The following is a 25,427-nucleotide window of genomic DNA, read 5'->3' as shown; positions in this document are numbered from 1 at the left end:
ATACACATTGACAGCAGCTTCCTTAGCTCTATAGAAACCAACAATAAAGTAATAAAGACATCCTTCAGAAAGAGTACGTTTCCGCCTTACCTGAAAAAGCACTAATTTCTTGTAAGTCTGATGCTTTAATGAGGAAGTAAGGTGAAAGAAGATGTGAAATTCAGTTTGCAGGAAGTTCACAGAAAGACTGATAAAGATTGCTCAAGAAAGGAATGTCCAGAGGCCTCTGCAACATTTTGCAACACAGCTTAGTTATACAGTCATACCTCAGGTTGAAGTTGCTTCAGGTTGAGTGCTTTCGGGTTGCGCTCCGCGGCGACCCGGAAGTAACGGAACGCGTTACTTCCGGGTTTTGCCTCTCGCACATGCGCAGATGGTCAAAATGACATCATGTGCATGCGTGGAAGTGGCAAATCGTGACCCGCGCAAAAACAGGTTGCATTCGCTTCTGGATGCGAACGGGGCTCCGGAACGGATCCCCTTCGTATCCAGAGGTACCACTGTACATAGCTAGTCTCATGGCTGGTGCAAGGCATTATGGGAGAGGGAGTAGAAGGCTCTATCTCAGGGGTAGGCAACCTAAGGCCCGGGGGCCGGATGCGGCCCAATCACCTTCTCAATCCAGCCCACGGATGGTCCAGGAATCAGCATGTTTTTGCATGTGTAGAATGTGTCCTTTTATTTAAAATGCATCTCTGGGTTATTTGTGGGGCCTGCCTGGTGTTTTTATATGAGCAGAATGTGTGCTTTTATTTAAAATGCATCTCTGGGTTATTTTGGGGGCATAGGAATTCGTTCGTTTCCCCCCCAAAATATAGTCTGCCCCCCCATATGGTCTGAGGGACAGGGGAACGGCCCATGGCTGAAAAAAGGTTGCTGACCCCTGCTCTAGCTCAGAATCATGGATTTAAAACTCTGGAGAAAAGGCTACAAGCTACTTCTCTAATAAAAAGTTTTTTTAAAAAAGGAAATGTAGAAAGGAAATCCTGCAGATGAAGTCACATATAACAGTACACATTAGAAGTGATTGATATATAATAAATGACAATAATAGTAACAGCCTTAACAAGTGTGGTGAATAAAACTCTGGTGTCCCTAATGAGAGATAGAGATGTGGAAGGTGAGCAGCTATTTTCCATTGAACGATAAATCTCCAAAATGTGTTTAATTGGAATGATTTTGTGAATGCAAGAGTGAACCAAAGTAGTCATAAACAAGTGCATCAGGGATCCCCAAAACGGTCACCAGTTTGCTAGTGGTAACAATCAATGTCATTTTACAGCAGGGAAAGTCCCTACACTACTTTATTGTAGGAATAATAATAAAAAAAACCTGTCAGAAATACAGTAAAGTCTTTCTATATGATGTCAGGTGATAGAACTGCTGTACGTACGTGCCCAACACCCACTGCTCCTCTGTAACATCTTCCCTCCTGCATGTGACAAAGGTGAGCTTCACTGGCTATTCAAAATAATGATTGACTAGCATGACAATGAGGAAATTATGGCCCTCCATATCTTGTTGGGCTACAACTGCCGTCATCCCAGACTGTGTTAGCTGAGACTGAGGGGAACTGAGAGCCCAACAACATCAGGAGGCCAGAGTTTTCCCATCCCTGGACTAGCAATTCCTTCAAGAAACTGTAGACTCCTGTTACTTCTGCTAAAGCAAGGCAGGTAAGGAAGGCTGTGCCTATTTTTCTCCCATGTGACACTATGATGGGTGAAGCTTTTCTAAGCGTCAAATGTCCTAATATAGAAGTGATGCAGACCTTGTTTAAGAAAAGGCAGTTCCAAAGAAATGGGTTTTAAAAACGCACTCGAAAACTTGTATGCTGGAGCTATGCCAACATTAGTGGGGGTTTTGTTTGCAAGGACCTGCAGCTCCTTACCTTTTAACAGGCAAAAACGTTTGCCGGATTCCCCACTTCTTAAATACTCTTATCTATCTGTGGAGGATATTCTGAATAATGCATTTTAGAGGGAGCACTGGGGATGAGTTCATGGAGCCAGTGTGGGGGTATAGCAGCCTGGAAAAGTCTGGGAACCGCCACTGCTCTTGGCAGTTATCTTTAACGTTACCAACTGTCACTGACTTCAAGAGAAGAGCCTGCACACCAGATGGCAGCCAAAACTGTTTCTAATCATCCCTGCACACACACATTTTTGACTCGGGCGTCTAACGCCCCGCTCTCTACCCCCCTCCTCGCAGGGAAAGGAGGAAATCCCCTGGCAGAGCAGAGCTGCTGCGTCGAGATAGCAACTCAACTGGTGCTCGTCATCTCCCTTCCCTCGCGCCCCCTCCCCTCTTTCGAGGCCGGAAGGACGCGAGGAAGGGGCATGTTCTCCAACGGAGATGTGGAAGCAATCTGATCACATGGGGACTCCCTTTTCTCTGCTCCTCTACTCCAGGCTCGCCCAAACTTGCTGCCTTCCGAAATTGTTTGGCGCAGGTAAACGTATCTCTCTCTCTCTCTCTCTCTCTCTCTGTGTGTGTGTGTGTGTGTGTGAGAGAGAGAGAGAGAGAGAGAGAATGAGTGAGTGGGTGGGGGGGCAGGAATCGTAAGATTTTAATCTGAGCTTGTTTTTCAACTGCAGCAAAAAAGGAAGAAAAAGGGGGTTGGGAAGCAATCGGATGTGGAAGGGCGTAGGGCGAGGTTATGCTTTTAATTAGAATAACAATACGGGGGACAACGGTGGCTCACCTTGCTCTCTGGCTACTGGCGTTTTCTAGGCAAAGGGGCCGGGGAAATTCCAACGCTCGGTTTGCGCCAAGACGTGGCGCCCGCTGCCTGGGCTCGGACCTCTCGCTTGCCTTGCGCTTTCGTGCTCAGGCGGAAGCGCAAGTGAAACTGAAACTGAAAGTGTGATTCCTGCCAGGTTTACTAATCGGCAAGGCCTTGTGGGACGGGCCTCCGGTTCAATTACACAAGCGATCGGACTGGTTGGTGCAACTGCTTTCGGCGAGGATGGCACACTCTGCAAGCCAGACCTCGACCAAAGCAGGGAGATAATAGGAGGGGGAAAACAGCCACATTCCTCCTGGGGCGTCATTTTCTAGTATATTTGGTTCGACTTGTCAGATCAACAAGCACCCCTTTCTCGGAGGGTAAGCTGAGGAAGAGGGAGGTTGTACTGTATTAGCATATTTTTTTGGGTAAGGTTTAAAGTGGCCTTTTTATTTGGAACAGTTCCAACACCACCTTGATTATGACCAAGCAGCTTGCTGCAAAATAATAAGCAGGACTTTGAGGTCAGGTCATTTGAGGTCATTCATCAGGCTGGAATAGCACAACGAAGTTTAGCAAAGGGCAGTGGTATGTGTATATATGTTTGATTTAAAAAGCTGGCTTGGTATTCAGGCCAAAACAAAACGTCACAAAAATACAAGCAAGCCTTTGAGTCCACCAGAACTCTTCATCAGGTTGGGTAATGTAGCAAAGTTTAGCAGGGTAAGAGAAAAGCTGATGTTGAAACTACTGTGGTCAAAAAGTTTGCTTTTGTATGAGCTTTGAAGGGGTGTAGCTATGGGGGGAGGCTGTTAAGAGCTCTTCAGGTGGAGGAGCAGACTTGTGGGCTTTGTCTAAGTATGTAGTGTATAGAAACAACTGTTATTTCTGGAGTGCATTCTAGTGAGAAGCCAGAGAGAACTATGAACAATGTGGGTGCTATCAAGGATGTAGCTAGATGTTTGGGTAAAGTGAATAGCTACAGTCCAGTGTGGTTTTAAGTTGGGAGTAAGTTGAATTCAGTAGGGATTTCTGTCACCAACCCAAATTTTGAATTGTTGCTCCTTTTGTAGCTAGCTTTACTAGGGTTTCTAGGAGCCTAAGTAGAGTGCAACAGCATAAGGCCAAAACCCCATCTATTACAGCATTCTGTTCCTACAGTGGTCAACTAGATGCCTATGGAAAGCTCACAAGCAGGACACAAATGTAACAACTCCTGTTGTTGTATCCTAGAAAATGATATTCAGAAATATACTACTGTACTCAGATATTGAAGGTAACAGAACTATCCCTGGTGGTCTAGTGGTTAGGATTTGGTGTTCTCACTGCCAGGGCCCAGGTTTGATTTCTGGTCAAGGAACACGTCTTTAACAAGGCCTGGATAGCCCAGTTGGTTAGAGCACGGTGCCGATAATGCCAAGGTTGCAGATGTGATCCCCGTATGGGACAGCTGCATTTTCCAGCATTGCAGGGGATTTGACTAAATAATCCTCAGGGGCCCTTCCAACTCTTCAATTCTGTGATTCCATAATTATCTTTGATAGCCATTGGCAGCTTCATCCTCCATGAATTTTTCTAATCCCCTTTGAAAGCAGTCCAAGTAGGTGGCTATGGTCACATTTTGTAGTAGTAAATGCCATAGTTTAGCTACATGCTGTCTGAGGTTTTTTTATTTTATCTGTCCTGAATGTGCCATCACAAGCAAAAGTCCTTTCCTGTCATTGTACCCTAGAAACTGGCATTTGGAAGTATACTGATTGGATACTGGAGGTAACAGAACTATCCCTGGTGGTCTAGTGGTTAGGATTCAGCGCTCTCACTGCCACGGCCTGGGTTTGATTGCCGGTCAGTAGATGCTCAGTTCTAGAATTGTGAAAGAAAATTGGATGGGGGGAGCATCTGCAGGTAAGATGGTGCCAGGCAGATCCATGAGAGGGAAGGTGGCTGGCTCATATGCCTGTTGCCCTGGGAGAGGAGCTGACACATTTTTCTGACTGTAGTTTGTTTTTACATTTTTTCTTTCTGGTTGTTTGTTTTTTTAAAATAGTGTGAAGTTGTGGTTGATGTTTTCTTCCAGGGTTTTTCTGAGAACTAGTACTACCATGGCCAGCTTTGAAACTGAAGAAACAGAAGAGACTGTGACCTGTCTCCATATCAAAGTCTATCATCCAAGTCAAATGGAAAAGAACGTATTCCAAGCCTTCCATTTTTGCCAGCCACATCACGTGAAAGTAGATGACCTAGTGAAGTTTGGAAGAGATGGTCAGGTCTGCCGCTTTAACTTTGTAGATGGACGGGCCTCACGTATTCAATTTGCTCTGCAGTGTTTCAGACACTTCAACAGCTCAAAGCTGGGTTTCGAGATTAAGAATTTGAGCAAGAAGACAAAGCTGTTTGTGGATCTCGCTGAACTGGCTTACCTGAATAAGGTTGAGTTGCAAGAGACATGCATGGTTTGCTTTGGAGAGTACCAAATGCTACTGGAAAAAGAAGAAGGACAGTCAGATAAGTATTTTGACATCCGCTTTGAATTATCAAAAACACCCATGTTGCAGCCAAAAAACTTGTCTTGGCGGGAACCTATACCTGAATGTGGCTCTTCATGTGCTGAATCTCCAGTTGAGATAGATGAGACGGAAGAAATGGGAAACGGCCTCCATGAGAAATGGACTTACTAGTTTCAATGTTACAAATTCAGTGTTGTTGGTTTTTTGCCCTATGTACTATTGCAGTTGAATGGTATCCTTCACATATGTCCAATATATGCCTACACTATGAATAGGTTAGCATTGTTCTTTGTAAGCTGCCACTTTACAGATATTTTGGCATCATTGCTTAAAATACTGGTGAGGAGCCACCAGACTGTGAGCCTAATTAGCTGGTCAATGACACTTACAAAACACAATGCCTTTGCCTTCAAACTGCATGGGCAAAGGAAAACAGGTTACCTGCTGTCATTGTGATTGACACGGCATCCTCTATCAAAACTGGCTCCTGGGGGTGGGGAAGGTAAGGATCTGGCCCACCATTGGGATCCAGTTTCCCACCTCTGGCTTAAAACAGGTACAGCCAGAGGACTTGGTGGTAACAATGCAGGCTTTCAATACTTTTCAGCAGTGGCTGACCTGTAGCCTTCCAGATATTGCAGGACTCCCAACAATTCCAGCTGTCAGTTCCAGCCAGCATGCCCAATGATCCTGGGATAATGGGAGTTTTAGTCCAAAAGCTGCCACAGGCCACAGGTTAGCCACCTCTGCTCTAAGGACTACCTGAAGGCAAAAAGAAAATTCTGACCTTGTAATACCACTGTCATCTTGGATGGATGGCTAACTATCACCCAACAATATAAAACTGGAACCAATTGCTTTCCTTATTAAACTGGGCAATGTTTTGTTTAAATATGATACTGCAAGCCTGCCCAAAAGCAAAAGGAACTTGGAGAACATAAGGTATGCAATATCTAAAGGCCTCTTTTATATTTCATAGCCTGACCTGTACATGCTTCCTGCTCTGTTTCTGAACAGCTGTTGATTTGAAATTGCTGCAAGTTGTGAAAGTACATAAACGCATGCATGCTAGCATTAATACTGTTGTGCAACTATTTTGATTCGATTTGGACACCGTGCTGTGTTCTCTTGTGCTAGTAGCTGTTAGATTGTGAGATTAGGATTGGGGCAGAGGAGGTGACTTCAAATTTGCATTTAACCAAGAGGAACACTGGAGTAGACCTGGTCTAATCAGGTTTGGTTCCCCTTATTAATGAGGTCTACTTGGTGCCTTTCCTGACCTTGACTAAAAATACATCTTTTCCAGGCTTTTGATGGACAGTGATTGTAATTAGCATGCTGCTAGAGCTTTATACTGCTGTTATGAGTGGAGCAGGGGGCTTTGTGTATTGCTTATGATCTGAACGTATTTCTGTGTGACTGTGCTTGTAAAATATTTTTTAAACTTATGCTTAAAGTATGTTACAAGTCTTTTGGAGGCCTTCTGTGTAACAAGTAACTAATAAGTTTACTAAATAAACACAATATAATCACAATCTCTCAGCCTAACTCATCACAGGGTGTTGCAAGGATAAGAGGTGGTTCAGCAGAGAACTGCCTACATTACCCGTAGCTACTTAAGGCTAGGATAAGATGCAATTAATAGCATTATTAAAGATTCAGGCTGCAGTCATCCAGAGTTAGGCTGCTTAAAATGGGATTTATGTTGCCAAGCTTTATGAAGGATTGCAGCCAAATTGAAAATCAAGTTCAGCCCTCAGGGAAAAAACTGGTTACAGCGTTAAAAATGAAGAAACATGTACACCATGCATTTAAAGCACTCTTCTGTCGCTTTAGTAGTCATGGCTTCCCCCAAGAATCCTGGGAACTGTAGTTTAAGGGTGCAGAGCATTTATTTAATAAAGTTTATACACTGCTTGATCGCAAAAAAACAACCATCTCAAAGCAGTTTACAAAAAGGCTAGGACAATAAAATTGTAGGTAAAAAGAGTTAAAAACAAATACTTAAAACATTCAGAATTTTAAAATCATCAATAAACTAAAGACACTCATCAACATTCTACAAATCTGGGTAGGCTTGTGTAAACAAAAATGTTTTTTAGCGGGTGCTGGGGGAAATAAAGGTGCCTGTCTGATGTCAGCAGGTAGGGATTTCCAAAGTTAGGGTCTGCCACAAGGATCAGTTTCTTACAAATACTGAACGGGTATTATGTGGCATATGTAAAAGTGTCAATTCTGTAGTTAGATCTCCCACAGAGCTACAATTTCCAGCACCCTTGACAAACTAGTCCTTACAATTATTTTGGGAAGGGGAACCATGGCTGTTAAAAGTGCTGCAAGCGTGTTTTAAATATACAGTATGGTGTTAATGTGATCACAGGTTTCCACAATGGGTCATGGTATGCTTAAGAATATCAGGAAGGCAAGGGGTGGTGTCTGTGAGCTAAATATACCGACATAACATGACAAGGGCAGTGGGGCCAATATGTGATAGATAGCAAAGCCACAAGTCTTTTCAGTAGTAGCAGAACAAGGATTGGGCTGAGGGACAGTAGGCATTAGCTATGTAATAAGACAGCTAAGTGCAAAGTTAGACTGAATTCTATCAAAAGTTATTTTACCAAGTTCTGTTTCTTCAGAAGTGGAGAACTGATGTGAAAGTTCCAAAGAACCACCCTGCTGAATCAGACCCAAGCCTCATGTAGTCCTGCATCCTATTTTCCACTTTGTCAATCAGAAGTCTATAGAAAGTGCAGGAGCAAGAGAGGGCAACAGCTGCCTCTTGATACTGGAAGAAGTATAAAATAATGGTGATTAGTAGCCATTGATAAGACAAATTCCAGAAGTATAAGGCTGATCGCCATCCAAACTGGAGTCTCCCATTACAGTGCATAGCAGGAAGAGATTAATTTGCCCCACCTTTGCTCTTCAGAATTCTACCTGTCCAATTCCACCACCAACCCCAAGCCCACTGGTAGTGGTGGGGAAGCCACCAACTCATATACAGTATACCATGCAGGAGTCCCCATTTGGTCTGCAAGTCTGTTTTCCCCAAGCCATGCCCACTAGCCCTATACCTGATGAGGCGAGATGTGGGGCAGGTAAAGATGCAATTCCTGCCAAAAGAAGGGTTTGCAGGTGCCAGTCAGCTGCATGTGCTAATGCGTGCCTTTGCCCTTGCAGTATTAAAACCAACTGATTGGGTGGCTCTGCTGACCTGTCAGGGAACTGGGAGAAGCAAGGAACTTGTCCATCAGCTAGGCAAGCCTCCTAACCCCATGACCTCTGGGAATGGCACATCCCTCAGTTGTGGTAGAAAGCAAGCTTTTTGCCTGTGTTCATTTTTCAGCAGGGCAGACAATTCTTGCATTTCAACTCACTTCCCTTTCAGGTACCAGTTTGAACAGGTAGTATCAGGCTAGTTCTGAAGTGTGTAAAAATTTATTCACAGCTTGAGAAATTTAAAACTTTAAGGACTGATAACATGAAAAGGTCAGGAAGAGACAGTAGCGCATGTCAAAACCAAAAATATACATCTGAAGTGTAGAAATCTTATAATAAAGCAAATTACAGGCATTGCAAAATGCAACACTTAAAATGAAAATATATTATGCAACAAAGCTCCCAATTACGAAATGCAATACATTAAGAAAGGATAAGCTGTTTAATGTCATATGTACATGTGGCCAATATCTTCGTTAAACATAAAAGGCACAGGGAGAGACAAACCAATCTATAGTGATCCTAGCATACTATATGGGTTAAAATAACTATATAAACATTTGATAATTATTTATTGCCACTGACCACTTTACATCCATATTATTGGGGCAGTGAATAAAATGTATAAAAGGCAAACATTTGGAGTCTGTAATAAAGTATTATAAATTAATCAAAGATAGTGAGAGCAAGAAGAGGTAAAAGGAGCAGGAGCCAAAAGAAATAGATTACTGATAATAACATAATAGTAATGAAGGCCTCTTATAGGGCAATAGAGATGTTGAGATTGAGTCTGAGAGTAAGGAAAGTAAATGCTGTCATTCCCCCCCCCCCCAGTTTATGGCCATAACAAAGGGTGCTGCCATTGGTAGCAAAGCTTCAGCAGGAGACAGAGCTGCTACTAAAAGTTGATTATTTTCTGTGCTGCTGCTTTGTGTTTCCTTGCCCTTGTAGCAGCTGTTTGTAAATATCTGCAAAAGCAACCTCTTCATTTAGGAAGCTAGCAAGCAGAAATCCCTACAAGAAGAAGGAAGTATTAAGAAATCATGTAAAGCAAGTACTCTTGCTCTCCGATTGTATTGCCGAACTCTGCAATATTCAGATTTTCCATGAAGCTAAAATCCGTATGGCAGACATGTACTGTGGTGGTTTATTAAAGAGCAAGTACTGTACCATTTCAAAGCAGTGTTCTTTTCTGGGGGGAAAGAGGATATAGGAGGATAGAGGCTTTTCTGCAGTGCAGAGTCATGGGTGCCAGAACAATTCTAACTGGCACTGAGGATCTTCTCTTTAGGATTAAAATGCACAGGACAATTTTTAAGAGAAATAAAATATTAGGCAATATCATCATCATCATTCTCCAACATATTTCTAGTAATAATTAAACCTGATTAAGTTACAGCTTTTGTCACTAATCTTAATTAGTTAAATGAATGGAACTTTCACATACCAGGTAAGCTTGGACTGGAATACTAATTTGCATTAATACAGAAATTAGTCATGCTTTCCATCTTCCATATCAAAAGAACACTATTTTTGAGTTTCCGATATTAATATCAGTGTTCATTAAGTTAGCAACAGTGAAACAAAATTATTTGTGCACAACTTAAAAATATATGCATCTTTTGGCATTTCAAGTTGGTAGGGAAACTGAACCTTTGGTTCTGTAGAATCTAAAGTTTTACTTCCAAAAACCAGCCTTTTCATTTCCAGTGTTTAAAACAGAGATTCTTTCAAAGTTTTCTAACAATATTCACTAGCTCATTACTGCACAAGAACAATGATGTCTTAAACGATACTTTTAAAAACCTTTTTAAGTGTGAGAGGCATTGTGCTTGGGAGGGATCTAGTCAGTTTCATGAAGTCAATAAATAAAAGGGAAGGGTCGAAGATCAATTTCACATGTAAAATTTCATTTCTTCTTATCAGAACAAGTTGAACAGAAAAAAGTAATACCTGTAAAATTGTTCTAACATTCAAGTATTAAGGTTTTAAGTACTTCCTATATAAATTATTGTGCCAATGTCAATACTTTAAGCAAGGATGCATAAGTGAGCTAAATGTGGCTCTTCAGACTTCTCTATCTCGCTCTTGGGACTCTCAAAGGCCACATTTCTCAACAGCCCTATTCCAGTGCTTTTGCCTGGCAACAATATATCCTTGAACTGTGATAATGCCTCTTGCTTACCTGGATGGACAGACTGTGTGTCTGAGCACACACATAATAAATTCTGGTTTTTGCATGGCTGGAATGTAGACTGCCGAACAAGGTATGTTAATCCCTGCCCATTTTTGCTTCTGGCTCAACCACTACTGCCATGTGGCCCCTGAAATGTTTCCCATGAGAGATAGCCCTCAGGCTGAAACAGGTTGCTCATCCTAGATTCAAAGAAATTAGAAATACAGCTCTAGAACAAGATCGTTGATTAAAACATCAAGCTGCGATGTGTCATTTAGTGCAGACAATTGTGTACTAAAACCCAACAATAGACACAACAGAATCACTCAAGTATTTTCAAAGAATTTCAAAGGTAGATGATAAAATTGCACTTAAAATTCTGAATTCAGATAGCAAACCATACGCTTCATTCTTTTAACTGACATAGTTTCCTTTTTCTATAGGAAATCTGGAGCTCAGTTCACCAAGTACTGTCACTGGGCAACTTCCTTATTTTAAAGGAAGCTGTGCAGCAGCAATGATTGGAGGATTGTGCACAATACAGATTTGTAGGTTTTTCCCCAACTTCAACCATTTGGTCAGATAGCCAAGGGCCACACAATTTCATTATCTGTCCTGTTGGTCAGTATCAGATTTTTTTTGGTCTGATGCAGACAGTTCTAAAACGGGGTTTACAAAGCCAGCATACTCAGAGTTGCCATTATCATCCATTTCAGCACTAACAAAATCATTCTCCCATTCCAAACCATTAGAATCATCAGATGCAGAAGTTGGGTTACTTCCAGTTTTCTTGCTGCTAAATTTTAGTGCTGCTCGAAGAATGTCTTCCTCAGTTTTTGAGCGTTCTCGCAATGGGACCATTCTGTTCATGCCTGCAATTAAAAAAAAACCCAACTGTTTTAAAAGCAGTATACTATATTTGGGAACAACCATGTATTTGACTTTCAACAAGAGATGCATCCTGAATTAAATAGCAGCCAAAGAAATATATAATTGATGAGGTGAACTGGCTCTCTTTCTTAAAGGTATGTCCAGCTTGTTTCTCTATACTGTATTTTAAATCTTAATTAGCCCCTGTAAAACATTTCAACGCTTTTCTGTGAACTATAAATCACAGGCATCTTTGAAAAACACACTGCCTTCTGAGTTTGCAGAACTCAGAAGTTTCTGTTTAGGCACAGTGAAAGTGAAAAAACTACAACTACTACTACTAATACAACAAAAACCATCAATTCATTCAATAGCAAAAACATTATTATGCTAGTTTTGCAAAGTTATATCTGACATAAATGTAAAAAACAGTAATTCCATAATGCAGAAAAGCAAGTAGTTAAGGCTGTCAAGGTCTCATAAATTTGCTGTTTAAATCTAAAAAGAACCCATCCTGCAACAGAAGTAACCACAATTGCAAGAATAAATGGAAACCAGGGAGTAACTAATTTCACATGACTGCATTTGTGTTTTATTCAGGTTTTTACATTAACATTGGCTTATTCTGGCAATTCTACTTCACTTAACCAAACCAACAAATACTTAAAAGTTATATTCATCTCCCAATTACCAGTTTCCACACTATAGAAGCAAGATATGCAACTCTGAGAGGAATATTGAAATGGGATTTCACTCCACTCTGTGTTTTTTAAATATCCCAACAGTATCTATTTGCTTAGATGTTCAAACAGACCTTTGGTATTATTTATATGCTTAGGTCAGCAAAATCAATATAGAACAGAACAAATACCTTCTTCATCTTCCCATTCTAAATCTAAGGAATTACTGTCATCATTCCCACTTGTCGATTTGGTTTTTGTCATCAAGTCACAACTGCTCTCTGTATTTGGTGTCAGAACAGTGGCATCTGAGGACAGCCCTGTGAGCAAAACACGTATTTATACTTCAAATATACCAGCACCATTAAACAGTACACCAGCCCAACAGCTTTTAGCTTTAGTAATATGAAAATCTGCAAAATGCCACACAACTATTATCTAGTATATATATTGTGGCATTTGATTGCACACATGCCAAGCGACATTCTCTTTAATAAAGACATCTACAACAGTAACCCTAGGATATATATATACCAAAATGTCTTGACACTTTAAAATAAAGCCTGCATATGAAAACAATGGGTTCTTATTGCAGTTCAGTAGATGTTCCTCTAGGATGTTGAATATTTTTTTAAGAAAGGGAAATGAATTTTGAATTGCTGTAATTGACATATGTATAGTGTGCACCTACATGCAAGATGTGTAAGGGTTTTCAATACCCTTTGCAATATTTGAGCTACTTGATAGCAGCAATAAAAGCTGTGGCTGAAGAACATCCACACACAAAAAAGACTTACTGCTGCTCCGAAAAGCTTCATATTGTAGTTTTACATTCCTCAGGTAGGAATCAAAGTCCTCTTCTGTCACTGAGCTGTGAAAGAACAAACAAGTTACATCAAGGAGGACCAAGTTCAGAACCAAAGATTGGCTTACAACACCAACATATAGTTTCCTACATTTTGAATGTGATGGGTTGGAGCCAGTGTAATAATACTCCTACTAGAGGAATGGGATGTGTGAGAATATTTTAACTTATTTTTCTTCCCCTGGAGCCCCCTTGCTTCTGAGGGTTGGAGGACTGAGACTGTGTGAGAAGTTGCATGGGGGAGGGGGCCTTCCTGCAGGAAATTGATTTCCAGATGTTTATGAGTGTGGATGAAAGTCTTACCAATCACAATCCTATTTCTAAAAAGCTACAGGTTTATGAGAGATTTTGTGGTTTCAGTTCAATACTGCTAACCGTAACCCTTGCCAATTTCTTCCCATTTCATTCTGTGAATTTGCAACCTACAAATTTATTAAGGGAACAAGGGTACATCCACCTGCTGCTTCAAATGAATTCAAAATTGAAGTTGTTTCTACATTAAAATTATACAGTGATTTCAAATTCCCTGGCAAGCTAAATATTAAAGGCTTGTGACTGAATATCTTACCTTAAACCGTCTCCATTGCTTGCCAGTTGTGCTCTTTGCAGTCTTTGTTGCTGAAATTTAAAAAAATGAACATGCATTTCAAGAAATAAACTCAAAAGAATACAGCTTAGCTTAAACTCTCTAGTCCAAGCCAGATGTATGAACACACCTACTCAACAGGACAGTTTATATGCTCAAGTATTATGCCTGTCTGCACAGTGCCTAGTTGTTTCTCATTAACAGCAGAATGAAGCTTTTTTCTCTATGACATTTCTACATTGCCTTTCCATAAAAATATAAACAAACTAGAGGGTGCTCAAGTATCAGACTGAGCAAATCCCATGACCTTCCAATAAAGTTGAAAATGTCTCACAATTTTATTCTGCTTCCTAACTTACAGAAACAAATTTCATTCTGTTCTTGGTTCTTCTAAACTTTTTATCGGCACTTGTGACTATTTTGCAGCAGCTAAAGAATGAAGGAGGACTGGATAAATAATTAGGCACACAGGAAGCTGTCTTATATTGAATCAGAACATTGGTTGAGTATTGTCAACAGGGACTGTCAGCATCTCTCCAATGTTTCAGATATGAGCCCTACCCAGACCTGCCTAGTGATGTCAGGAATTGAATCTGGGTCCTTCTATATGCTAAGTACATGGGTTCCGCCCATTATGGGGGGGGGCACATGTGTGAGTCACATGGCACACCTGGCCCTATCAGGCCTTGGTGCGTCATGTGATGTCACGTGCATGACACCTTGGGTCTCCCAGCTGGGCAACCACAGTGATAGTGCCTATGGCATATGTTCTGCCATCAAGCTACAGCCCTTCTCAGATTTGTTTGTTGCAGCAAATCCATTCCTAGTCATTCTAGAAAGGACAGTACCATAAGGATAATAAAATAAAATAAAATGCATAATTTAACAAATGTAAAAAAAAAGAAATCAAAGACATTTCATCAGCTAAAATACAGATGTTGGATAACATTTAGAAGCAGTCCAGTACGTGAGGCTGCTTTTAACTATGTCATTTCTGATGCAACCAACACCAGTGACAGAAACATCAGTGTGCTGTTTAAAACGTATTTTAATAAAAGTGTGACACATTGCTGGAAGAAATAAAATGCTAGAATATACTTTGCCTCCTATAAAAATAACTATACTTTTTCTTAAAGCATGTAGACCAAGCTATTGTCGTTGTCTTAACTACTGGGCTGACCTGACAAAGCCGTCCTTAAGATGTTCTGTGGTCTTTTATGAAATCCTAATTAAGTGCTTACATTTGGATGCAGTTGGTTATTAAATTACATAGTCCAAAAACCTTTTCAGTGGCTGCTAGAAATCCTGGGATGCAACATAAATACCGAGGATTTATTATTATTATTATTCCAAAATACTAATCCTTTATACACCATAAGGATCTGGTATTCCACTCACCTTTGCTTTAGAGTTCCTAATTGCATTGAAACCACTTCCTCACACAGATCATGCGGCAAGAAGTTAAAAGACTTAGTATTATATATGGCCTTGTTCAGACTTAGCTCTGCTGCTCCAACAAACTGGTTTGCTGAAATATGGATGACCAAGAGACTTGAATGCTCCATCTTGCCCTTGTTTATCTGGCTTGGTTGGAGACTTAGGTGTTTTTGTTAAAGCAGTTTCCTGCAATGTCTCATTTAGGAAATTGTGATTCTGGAGGCAGAGCTTAAACCACAAATATCCAGCTTGATGAGACACTGTTACTTAATAAGATGTCTCCCTCTTAAGCTGGAGGTACAAGGAGAAAGGGAAGGCACATGCACTCCTTACTTAACACGGTTAACATTGTTAATAGTTAATATATTTCTGAACACTAAATAGAATGTTCAACTTATTGCCATAAGTTCATTTTATGCAGGGGATCCCTGCCCAGTGGAGTGAGTGGGAGGAACCATCCTTCTATGACTCCTCTCTCCTCCCACTACAGGACATTATTGACTTTTGATGCATTCCAGAAATCCATCATTAACATCTTTGCACAAAATTTCAATAATGCTTCTCTATGAAGAATGATGACTGCTAGGTATGGAGTAAAAAGCATACAAAACAAAGGAGAACTAAAACCCTGAAAGCATCCCCACCCCACAAAAGGAGAAAGTGGTAAAGTTATATATTTTAAAAGTTATTTAAAAATTATCAATGTGAATCCTCGTCATTGATATCTACTTATGTGTTATTATCCTACCCTCCTCCAAGAACACTAGGGGGATATACATGGCTCTTCCCCCACCTACTGCCCCGTGAGGCAAGCTGCGCTAAGAGAGAGTGACTTTCAAGGTTGAGTAAATGAACTCAAGTCTCTCTGGTGCTCTAACCCAGGATGGGCAACCTACAGCCCTTGACCTGCATGTGACCCTCAGCCCTCTGCAAGTTATCAGTTCAGAACTCTGGCAAGAGTGGGATCTCCCTGCTAGGTAGTGGAGGAGAGGAAAGAGAGAAAGAGGATGCCACCCACTTTTACTCTGTCCCTGTACCATAACTGATTTCGACCCCGTACACACATTTGGCACATGTGCCACAAATGATTACCCCCAAAAGGAATACATCTCTCAAAAGAAAAAGAAAAAAGGGCACTCATCCCTGCCCTAACGATTTATCATTCAGATTTATCATATGGGTTCACTTCCTTTCAAAGCAAGCTTAGTATTGCAGGACAAGATCTTTATCCTAGTCAGGGGTCAGCAAACTTTTTCAGTTGGGGACCAGTCTACTGTCCCTCAGACCTTGTGGGGGGCCTTACTATATTTTGAAGGGGGGAAAAAACCAAATTCCTATGCCCCACAAATAACCCAGAGATGCATTTTAAATAAAAGGATACATTCTACTCATGTAAAAACACGCTGATTCCCAGACTGCCCATGGGCCGGATTTAGAAGGCGATTGGGCTGGATCCAGCCCCCAGGTCTTAGTTTGCCTACCCTAGATTTTGCCAAGCTTTCTCCAACCACCATCTACAGTTTGTAGTGTGCTCAGACACAGTAAGTTCATACTGACAGTTAATTTTAAAATTTCACTTATTTCCATAAAATGACATAACGAAAGGATTAATGATCCTACAATCTTCTGCAAGATTGACTAGCCTGCAGTTAGTATCTTCAGAATGTTTTAAGTAACTGGCCAACTGTTATCTACTCACTACAGGTTCAATAGTAGAAACATATTAAATATATGTATACTAATGTCCTATATAAAATATTTGATACTCTGCTCAAGAGATTAAAGGAATTAGAAACTACTACAAAGAAACTTGGAATGTTCTGTTTAAGATAGCATGTGAAACTAAGAGCAAGATACACAACAGGGGCTCTGATACATATATTTTGGGGTCTTCTCCCCTCACCTCCAAGAGCTTTCTCTGCTTTGCTGCCCTGGCTGCTTCACGCTGCGCAGCATATAAAGTCTCCTCTTCTATTCTTAACTTCTCCTCTTGTTTGGCTAACTGTATATGAACAAAATAGTAAGGATTAACAAAAGAGAACCTAGCTATCTTTCCTATGAAAATAAGTGCACTAAATTTAAAGGAAAAGTTATTCATGAAAAATACAAAACACAAAATTTACTGGTGTGATTAAAAAAAGAAACTATTTTCATACTATCTTCCATACTATCTTCCAATATCAATTGTTATTTGAATTAAGCATATTAACTAGATAAATTAAAATCTTCTTTAAAAGCAATTTTAGCTGTAGGTATTCCACTGATCATAAACAGAAGTCAGACATATACATAATTTAAACCCAACATTTACATATGATCATTCAAAGAGCCCCGCTAGATTGGAAGTACGAAAATAGGATGTACAAGTAATTTGTCCATGATCTGTTAACATTTCCTTTTAACATTCAAAACTACCCACAAGTGGAAGCTTTTCTACTAACTTTGTTCTCCACAGCACTTTTCTGTTTCCACAAAGAGAACTCTAACTACTGTACTGCAGCTTTATTTTTTCTTCCGTCACATCCTGTTAACGGTGTTGTTAGACCTAGCTTGCTCCATTCGCCATATCAAGCTTCCACTTTTGTCAGCCAGTTATTGGTATAGACAACTGTGCATACATGAATGGTTACTATGCCTACCTCTGACAGAAGTCTATCATCTAATGTTCTTTGTTTTTCAGCAATGGAATTGTAGTGCCTTCCCCTTAGATCATCAATTTCTTCTTCAGTCAAAGGTCTGGAGAAAAAGGAAGAAGAAAGAGGCTGCCCACTTGGCACTCTGCTCCACCAGCTTCCTCAGCAAGCTGTCATGGAGACTGTCTCCAAAGGCCAGATCTAACCTTCGCTAGATGTTTCTGCTGTCCTACATGATTAACTAAAATATTCCAATATTTATAAAACATACAGTACGTTATTTATTTTCCTTTTTGTCTGCATATTTTTATTTACATTGTGAAAAGGGATACATTAAATTTTATACATTACAGTAACAATTCTTACTTCACAAAAAATAAATGATAAATTATGGCGATTTTAGAATTTATATAATTTATTAGCTTTATATACTGCCCTTCATCACAAGATCTCACAAGATAAAAATACAGGGTGAAAGCACATATAAATAGCTAAAACAAAAACAACAAACCAATAGCCTCCCTCCTCCCACAAACACATTTAAAAGGCTGTAGAATATTAATCAGCCAAAGGCCTGGTTGAAAAGGAATGTTTTTGCCTGGCACCTAAATATATACCTCCCTGGGGCATAGCTGTCAACTTTCTCCTTTTTTTAAAGGGAAATTCCCTTATTCCGAATAGGATTCCTTGAAAGAAAAGGGAAAAGTTGGCAGCTATGCCCTGGGGAGAGCATTCCACAAATGGGAAGCCACTGCAGAAAGGGCCTGTTGTCATATTGCCACCCTCTGGACTTCATGATTAAGCTAATACATATTAGAAAATAGATATTAATATATTGATAATTGATCAGACTAGAGAAATTGGGACTACAATTGACTTATCCTATTTTTTTTAAGAAGACATCAAAAAGACACTGATTTGGATTTTAAGGATAGACCACTCTTGCAAACAAAGACAAATTAAAAACTTTGCTTGGAATTTATTTTATTGGAATATGTGTAGCTATTTTAAGTCATAGTAAAGGCATTATACACTGTTAACATACACATTTTAACACACCCAAAAAGAGACAAACATTTGTATTTACTTTATATGGATGCATGGTTCTTAGGGGCAGTGATTAAAAAAAATTACAATTCTGAAACTGCCTAATTTAGCTGATATTATACCTATTCAATATGTTACTATTTATAATTTTAAGAAACAATGCATTTTTAGAGATGGAAAATTACCCACTCAAAAGGCCAAAAGTCACTCTGATAAAGAACCTAATATTTCAGGCAAAATCACCCTGCTAATAGGAAAAGTAGATGATCAGAATGATGAAACAAGGTGAAAATAATAGTGGGTGGGAGAGAGAGAAAATATGTTATAAATACCCACCTCTGGTTGCTTCCTGGACTCTCACCCTATTAAAAATTATCAAGAGATACCCAATATTAAAGGCTATAACAATTGTATTATCATGCTATCTTTGAAACAGTACTGATAGATTTGTTTTAACAAGCAACCCCACCATCCTTTTAAAAATTAGAAATTAAATATATGGATCCATCTGTGATAAAAAACCCTGTCTTTATACGTTTTGATTCAGTGATCTGTAACTCCATCTATAACATATTGGCAACATAAGAGCTAGGCAAAGCTGTGCTTGTTTGTATATAGCCCTGCTCAGAGACAGTCTTAGGGAACATGGTTTTCAAAGTAATTATCAACTCATTATATAAAGAGGCTGTTTAAAAAACTGTTTCTTTCCATGTTTTCCCAATTTACAGCCTTTTAGGTTACCCTTGGTTCAAACATTCTTTAGAAGGCCAATTATCCACTTTACACATAAAATTGTTCTAATGACCTTTCTTTATCAGAAAGCTACTTACCTCATCGCTTTCCACTAGATTCTCAAACTGTAAGTAGATAGAACAATATTTCAATTAAACAAGTATTACAGCTAAAAATGAACATATATTTAGACATATATCATCCAGTATGTTCTTGATCTTATTTAAGTACCTATGCAAACTCAGTGGGCACTTACAAAGTTTTGGTAAAAACAGAAATCACACAAACATGCCCATCAACTTTGTTATTGTATTTCTTATGCTATTAAAGTAATTCTATGGAGGTCGGGCAGGCACAGGGAATAACTGCCACTTCCGAAGCCTTGCTGGTCTTGGGCTGGCAAAAGGTTAGGAAAGCTTCCTACTGTGCAATGAACTTTTACCATTTTCCCTCCCATCAATTTTGAAGAGAGGGAAAATAACCACATCCTTCTTCACCTGTGGAAAGAGAAGTCCGCTGGCTCCAACTGCCACCCTTCACAGGGACACAGATATTTCTTCTACTCTTAGATGCCATATGTTTAGATACAAAATGCATCTGATACTTGTATCTAAAGATATTTCCTTTCACATATTTCAATTAGGAAATGTGATTGTTTTTCTCCTATTAGTTCAACATGAAAGCAGCAGTAAGTTTTGGAATTGAAAGCCTTTACTCACCTCTATAGTGAAGTGTTCTCCTGTGGCACAGGTCCTGAAGTACTTTGATCTAGAAAATAAACCAACATTTACCACAACATTAATTAGTATTATAACTGAAGACTTCTTAGAATAGTTTTCTCTGTTCTCAGAAACTTTCAACACTACAGTTCTGTATCTTTTAAGAGCTGCGTGTAGCAATGTGGGTTTCCTAGAAACATTTTTCTGATGAGTGATCTAATTTAGAATGTTTACTTTTTCTTGTATTAGTCAATAAAATTAAAACAAATATTCCATAATATTTTTTTGTCCTCACACAACAAGCATTTGAAATGAAATATTTGGAGGGATATTAAAGCACACATCATGTGGTTCAAATGTTATATTAAATAGACATTTTTATTGGAATGCCCTCCATTTGAAAGAAAAAAGGTCTGAGTTTCATATTATCCAGTGCATGAGAAATGCAGCATATACCCTGTAAAAGGGACTGGTGTAAGTGTGGAAACCAATTAGATTTACAGTATGACATGGGCAATGTAAGCACAGCCTTGTTATCAACAACAGTATGGGCACCTATTATGCTTGTGTATTTTCAAAAGGATTAATCAATATTATGCTGATGATATATTCACTTATCACTTTAGGCAGAGTACTATCAGATACTGCGGAATGACAAACCATGCATGGAGTTCCACTATAACTGGAGCATCAGGGGGAGAGAGATAATTTCCCCCAACTATTCCTTCCATGTGCAGCTCTCTGAAAGGCTGTTCTGGAGGGTTGGGGGACCCATTTGTACAGTACAAGGTGGAAAATATACTTCTTCCCCTTCCTCCAGCTGGAGCCTCCCCAGGATTGCAGTCTCCTGCAATAACTATATAAATAACCTTTACAATAATGTTCTGGATGCTAAGAATATGTACAAATTTAACCCTTTTAAAATAAAAAATAACTATAATAAAACATATTGCTTTCTGTATGTGGTGGTCTTAGGCACTCTCCAGGTAGGGCAATAACAGTAAGCCCAGAGCTCTAATTATATATATATTCCCAGAAGCATTATAAGAATGATGTTGTGATCCCTCTAGGAATAAAGTGGAAGTTAACAATGAGAGCACAGAAACTAGATCTGACCCACTTTCTAATTATGCCTGCAGCACACAGACAACGAAACTTGAACAACAAACAATTTAAACAGAATTTCTAGAACCACTGGCATTAAATCACTTTCTACATGAATAAACAGAGATTATATTTTAAAAACATTTTTTGGTGAACCCTGTGATGCTTGGATAATTTACATTAGGTTTATAAAAAAATTCAGGAGATATTCAGAACAAGCAGCATGGAAATGTATGTAAGGTGTATTCTATATAGACTAATTGTTTCACTCAATCCAAATATACATACTAATTAATGAACTGCATGTTATTATCATAGCTGTCAACATTTCCCTTTTTTTAAGGGAAATTTCCTTATTCCAAATAGGATTCCTCGCAAGAAAAGGGAAAAGTTGACAGCTATGTATTATTATTTATTAAATACATATACAACCCTTTATCGAAAGATTACGGAGCAGTATACAGTATAGGGTGGGAGAACAGGGGTTCACAAGATGTGTGGCCCAAAGCACTAACAAGAAACGGGTGGATTTTTAAAAAGGCATTTTTTTTTGCTTTTTAAAATGTTCAGACTGTTTCATATTTCAAGTTTTCCAAGGTCTTAAGGGTTAACACACCTTTAAACAAATAATAATAATAATAATAATAATTCTGGGTAATTAAGAATATTGCAGAATATCTACCACCTGCAGTTTAGTAAGCTGCAGACATTGATGTTATATGAAAAGTACACTGATGCAGATTAGCTGCAGTTCTCTGGCCCACTATAAATTTTCAGAAAGGCCTTGGCTGCTGACAGAAAGGGTAAAAACACTTTTCTCCTTTACTGCTTTTAGAGCTGTGGACAAAGCAATCCAAATCCATGATCCACTGCTATGGATGGGTTTTTGATGGGCTGAATGTGTTTGCCTTGCCAGACTTTGCCAGCAAGGAGTCTCTGCTATGATAAAGCTCTCCACTTCTACTGAATGAAAGCACAGGTGGAAGTTTCTGCCAGCATAACCCCCTATGGGTGTTTTAGGAGCAGAGTTGGCCAAGGATCCACTAGATTCTAAGCCAGTACAACTGACAGCAAGTTGTGCCAAGCAGCCCAGTTTGAGCCTGTCAGCCTTGAGCTGGTCCAGCAAAGATGCATACTTTTCCTGCCCCTACATGTTTGCCATGGCAGGCAGTTCTCTGGATGTGGCAGTGCTCCGCTGCTCCAATAAGCCCTGCTGCTGTCTCAAGAAGTTAGGATTTTGCTCTCAAAAATGCTGTACTTTATGCACCTTTGTTGTAATTGGCAGACCTGGGGAAAAACATGGACATATTGTTGTCTGAGCAACTAAGTAGCCTCCTATTGACATTGTCTCTTACTCATCCATATGCCTACACAAATTCAAACTATGCAGAGCATATTAAATAAGCTAAGGGGAAAATCTGGGCATAATACTCAGACACCAAACAAATCTAGGAAGTGTAAATTGGTGAGATTATTCCAAATCCCTTTGAGCGACTGACAGTTTGTTGTATTAAAATATTACAGATTTTATGTCTATTTTAATTTCTGAGGAAGGTGGGTTGATAGAACAAGGCAAACTGTTGCAGTTCCTGACATCACGCCTTCCCATTGTCAACATTATTTCCTAGAAGATTGATTGCAACACTTAGTTTCTGTGAATTCTTTAATGTCATATCCCCTTCTTGAAGTAGCATCTAGTACACTAAAGCATAATTGCTGCCTGTTTGAATGTCACAGTGTCTGCAGTAAAGGCAAACACAAGGGATGAAAGCTTATAATGTACTCACAGGACCACAAAATAGACCTTCAATCTATGTTGAAACAAATGTTTCTCAGCTTAAACCATCTCTTTCCTTCTTAGTTATTGTTTCAATCAAATTCATGTAAACATCAGTCAAATCGTTTTTTTAAGGGAACCTAAGCCAGTAGGCTAGTCAACAGCAACCCTTAATCAGGGATCGGAAACCTATGCACTTCTAGTTGTTGCTGGACTACAACCCCCCTCACCCCTCCCATTCTGTCTGGCTCTGATAAGATTTGCCTTAGATGAAGCCAATATCCAGATTTGCTCTGCACTGCAATCCTATAGATGTCTACTCAGAGATATAAGTTCAATGGAACTTACAGTTGTGTATAAGATTGGATTGTGAAACATGCATAGAACTGTAGTATCAACTTTTCTATTGCTCCATTTTTACTACATTTTGGAAAACTAATTGTCCTTTATCCTCCTTGCCTTTTACAGTAGGAATTCAAGGAAACCTACCACAAAATACAGATATTTAATTTTTTTCTGCCCTTGTGCATACAGACCTTTGCACACACTTTTTACATTTATCCTGCAATCCTGTGCCGATCAACGGGAGAGTGGGATCCACTGAACTCACTGGGGCCTGAGTAAATCTGCATAAGATCAAGCTCCATGTGATCAAGCTCACTGGGTGGTTTTGCACCAGTCACTATTTCTCAGCATAACCTACCTCACATGATTGTGAAAATAAAATACTGTATGGGGGAAAGGGAGAACCATATATGCCACCTTGAAGCCTTTGGAGGAAAAAAAAGAAAATATAAATATCACTAAACAAATGATAAACTGTAGCACAGAAATTCCTATCCTTCCCAGGATTGTTTTATATCTCCTTCTTACTGCTACCTTCTTCTGGATTAGTAGTATCACAGCTTTGAACCGCAATCAACACCATTTTATAGCATTTACAATACATTAAGATGAAAAGTTATTCTGCTTTTCTTTTGTTTACTGCTACAAGTTGTCAGTGTGGGGGTGGGCTATCCGTGTAAAGTTGCACTCGTCCTCCATTTGAGATTGTGATTGCCAAGCTAAGGGCCAGCAGATTCTGAATTCTTCTTGCATATTTTCCTGTTGACAGACGGAGAATATATCTATCTATACAAGTATAACCTACACTCTTGTCAGGAGAACTGATCTGCTTCTCTTCCCCCAAGTGATGTTCTTTCAGCTATGGATAAATACTAGAGAACCTTGAGTGACAGCAGAAGCAATCAGGAAACACTGACATTTCATTCTTTATTGAACCCTTCCTATGGGGGAGGAGTAAACAGCCCATCAGCCTGGAGGTGAATCTATTCTGGCACTGCGTTTCCCGTGACTAACCATATATTTTTGAAAAACGGCCATACAGCCGACTCCCCACTGCCATTCCACCCTCTGCAAGAACTGGGTGAAGCTGCAAAAACGGCACCTATAACTTTTGCGACAGATTCCTGTTGCTATGATCTCGCATTACAGGCTTTTAGGCAGGAGAGCATGAGAGGCCTGCTGGATCACACCGAAGGTCCATCTCGTAAGCATCCTGTTTCCTCATAGAGGCCGATCAAATGCTTCCGGGGGGGGGGGAGACGCACAAACTAAAGAGCCCTCACCCCGCTGTTGCTTCCCCCGCAACATTCAGAGATACCCTGCCTCTGAACATGGAGGCTCCATCCAGCAATGTGGAGTGATGGCCGTCGCTAGACTCGCATTCCTGCTCCCTCCATTAACACCTGAGGCAGCTGTCACGTCTTGGCAGTGTCAGCCTGAAGGGACGCGAGACTCCGCCGCTGAACCGCGAGGCAACTCGCCCTACAGTCCCACCTGGGCACTACCTACTACCCCCCACCCACCTCGAAAAGGTGGAGTCACAGCCAGCCAGCCAGCCCAGCCCTGCCCGTCCCGCCTCCTCTTCCACGTCCCGTGCTTACCCTCCTCCTCGCTGGATCCGTCCCGCTTCCCGCCTCGGGAAGAGCCAGCAGCACCACTGCGCCGCCCAGCTGTTCCCCATGGCATGCTGAGGGGGTGAGCGCGTGTGCGCACGCGCGCGAGGGCCACCAGCGTCCGTTAAGTCACCAACCGCCGCAGCAGCGCCAACCGACTATGACGGCGGTCCCTCGGCAACGGCAGCGGCGCCGCCACCGCCCAACGGCCGCCGCGAGCTAGGTAAAGAAACGGCACGGCGACGGGACCCCCTCTCTGTCTTTTGTTTATGCGTTATGTGGAGAAACACCCACAAGCCACACTGTCGCGCGACCACGAATTCAAAACGGAAAGCGCCCCCTCCCCCTCCCGCGCGGAGACGCCGCTCTGCTCTGCCCGCCTTCGC

General features: G+C 40.3%; 3 protein-coding genes across 14 annotated transcripts in view; 1 reads left to right on the top strand and 2 right to left on the bottom strand.

Moving 5' to 3' along the window:
* The window catches only part of ALPK1 (alpha kinase 1), a 60,240-nt gene extending 52,320 nt beyond the window's left edge, over positions 1 to 7,920 (bottom strand). For 2 of the 4 annotated variants that reach the window (XR_013842304.1, XM_079990194.1), the window contains exons 1-2: positions 7,857 to 7,920; positions 5,149 to 5,205 (exon numbers count right to left, since the gene is read on the bottom strand). The gene's annotated coding sequence lies outside the window, so the exon portion shown is untranslated. Of the gene's footprint in view, positions 1 to 2,704; positions 2,848 to 5,148; positions 5,206 to 7,856 lie in introns of those variants that run through there. The other 2 variants (XM_079990192.1, XM_079990193.1) reach the window with 2 other exon arrangements.
* TIFA (TRAF interacting protein with forkhead associated domain) lies at positions 978 to 6,770 on the top strand. Of its 4 annotated transcripts, none has more exons than XM_079990332.1 (2): positions 978 to 1,676; positions 4,806 to 6,770. In XM_079990332.1, the coding sequence occupies exon 2, from the start codon at positions 4,831 to 4,833 to the stop codon at positions 5,404 to 5,406; it is 576 nt and encodes a 191-aa protein (XP_079846458.1). In that variant the 5' UTR covers positions 978 to 1,676; positions 4,806 to 4,830; the 3' UTR covers positions 5,407 to 6,770. The 4 variants fall into 4 exon arrangements, with proteins under 4 accessions (XP_079846458.1, XP_079846456.1, XP_079846457.1 ...); XM_079990330.1 differs by lacking the exon at positions 978 to 1,676 and adding an exon at positions 1,690 to 2,452; XM_079990331.1 differs by lacking the exon at positions 978 to 1,676 and adding an exon at positions 2,958 to 3,108.
* Positions 7,921 to 8,880: 960 nt separating the features above from the next.
* AP1AR (adaptor related protein complex 1 associated regulatory protein) lies at positions 8,881 to 25,293 on the bottom strand. Of its 6 annotated transcripts, none has more exons than XM_079990314.1 (11): positions 24,952 to 25,016; positions 23,787 to 23,853; positions 20,203 to 20,251; positions 19,582 to 19,608; positions 19,088 to 19,113; positions 17,711 to 17,807; positions 16,975 to 17,073; positions 13,617 to 13,666; positions 12,981 to 13,054; positions 12,375 to 12,503; positions 8,881 to 11,505 (listed from the first exon to the last, which is right to left on the bottom strand). In XM_079990314.1, the coding sequence occupies exons 2-11, from the start codon at positions 23,834 to 23,836 to the stop codon at positions 11,240 to 11,242; spliced, it is 867 nt and encodes a 288-aa protein (XP_079846440.1). In that variant the 5' UTR covers positions 23,837 to 23,853; positions 24,952 to 25,016; the 3' UTR covers positions 8,881 to 11,239. The 6 variants fall into 6 exon arrangements, with proteins under 6 accessions (XP_079846440.1, XP_079846437.1, XP_079846438.1 ...); XM_079990311.1 differs by lacking the exon at positions 24,952 to 25,016 and adding an exon at positions 24,712 to 24,893; XM_079990312.1 differs by lacking the exons at positions 23,787 to 23,853; positions 24,952 to 25,016 and adding an exon at positions 25,030 to 25,293.
* Between the last annotated feature and the right edge of the window lie 134 nt (positions 25,294 to 25,427).

Source organism: Podarcis cretensis, assembly GCF_951804945.1.
Source record: "Podarcis cretensis genome assembly, chromosome: 9".
Lineage (NCBI taxonomy): Eukaryota > Metazoa > Chordata > Lepidosauria > Squamata > Lacertidae > Podarcis > Podarcis cretensis.
The sequence above is the reverse complement of the archived record's forward strand: the minus strand, read 5'-3'. Positions and strand labels throughout refer to the sequence as shown.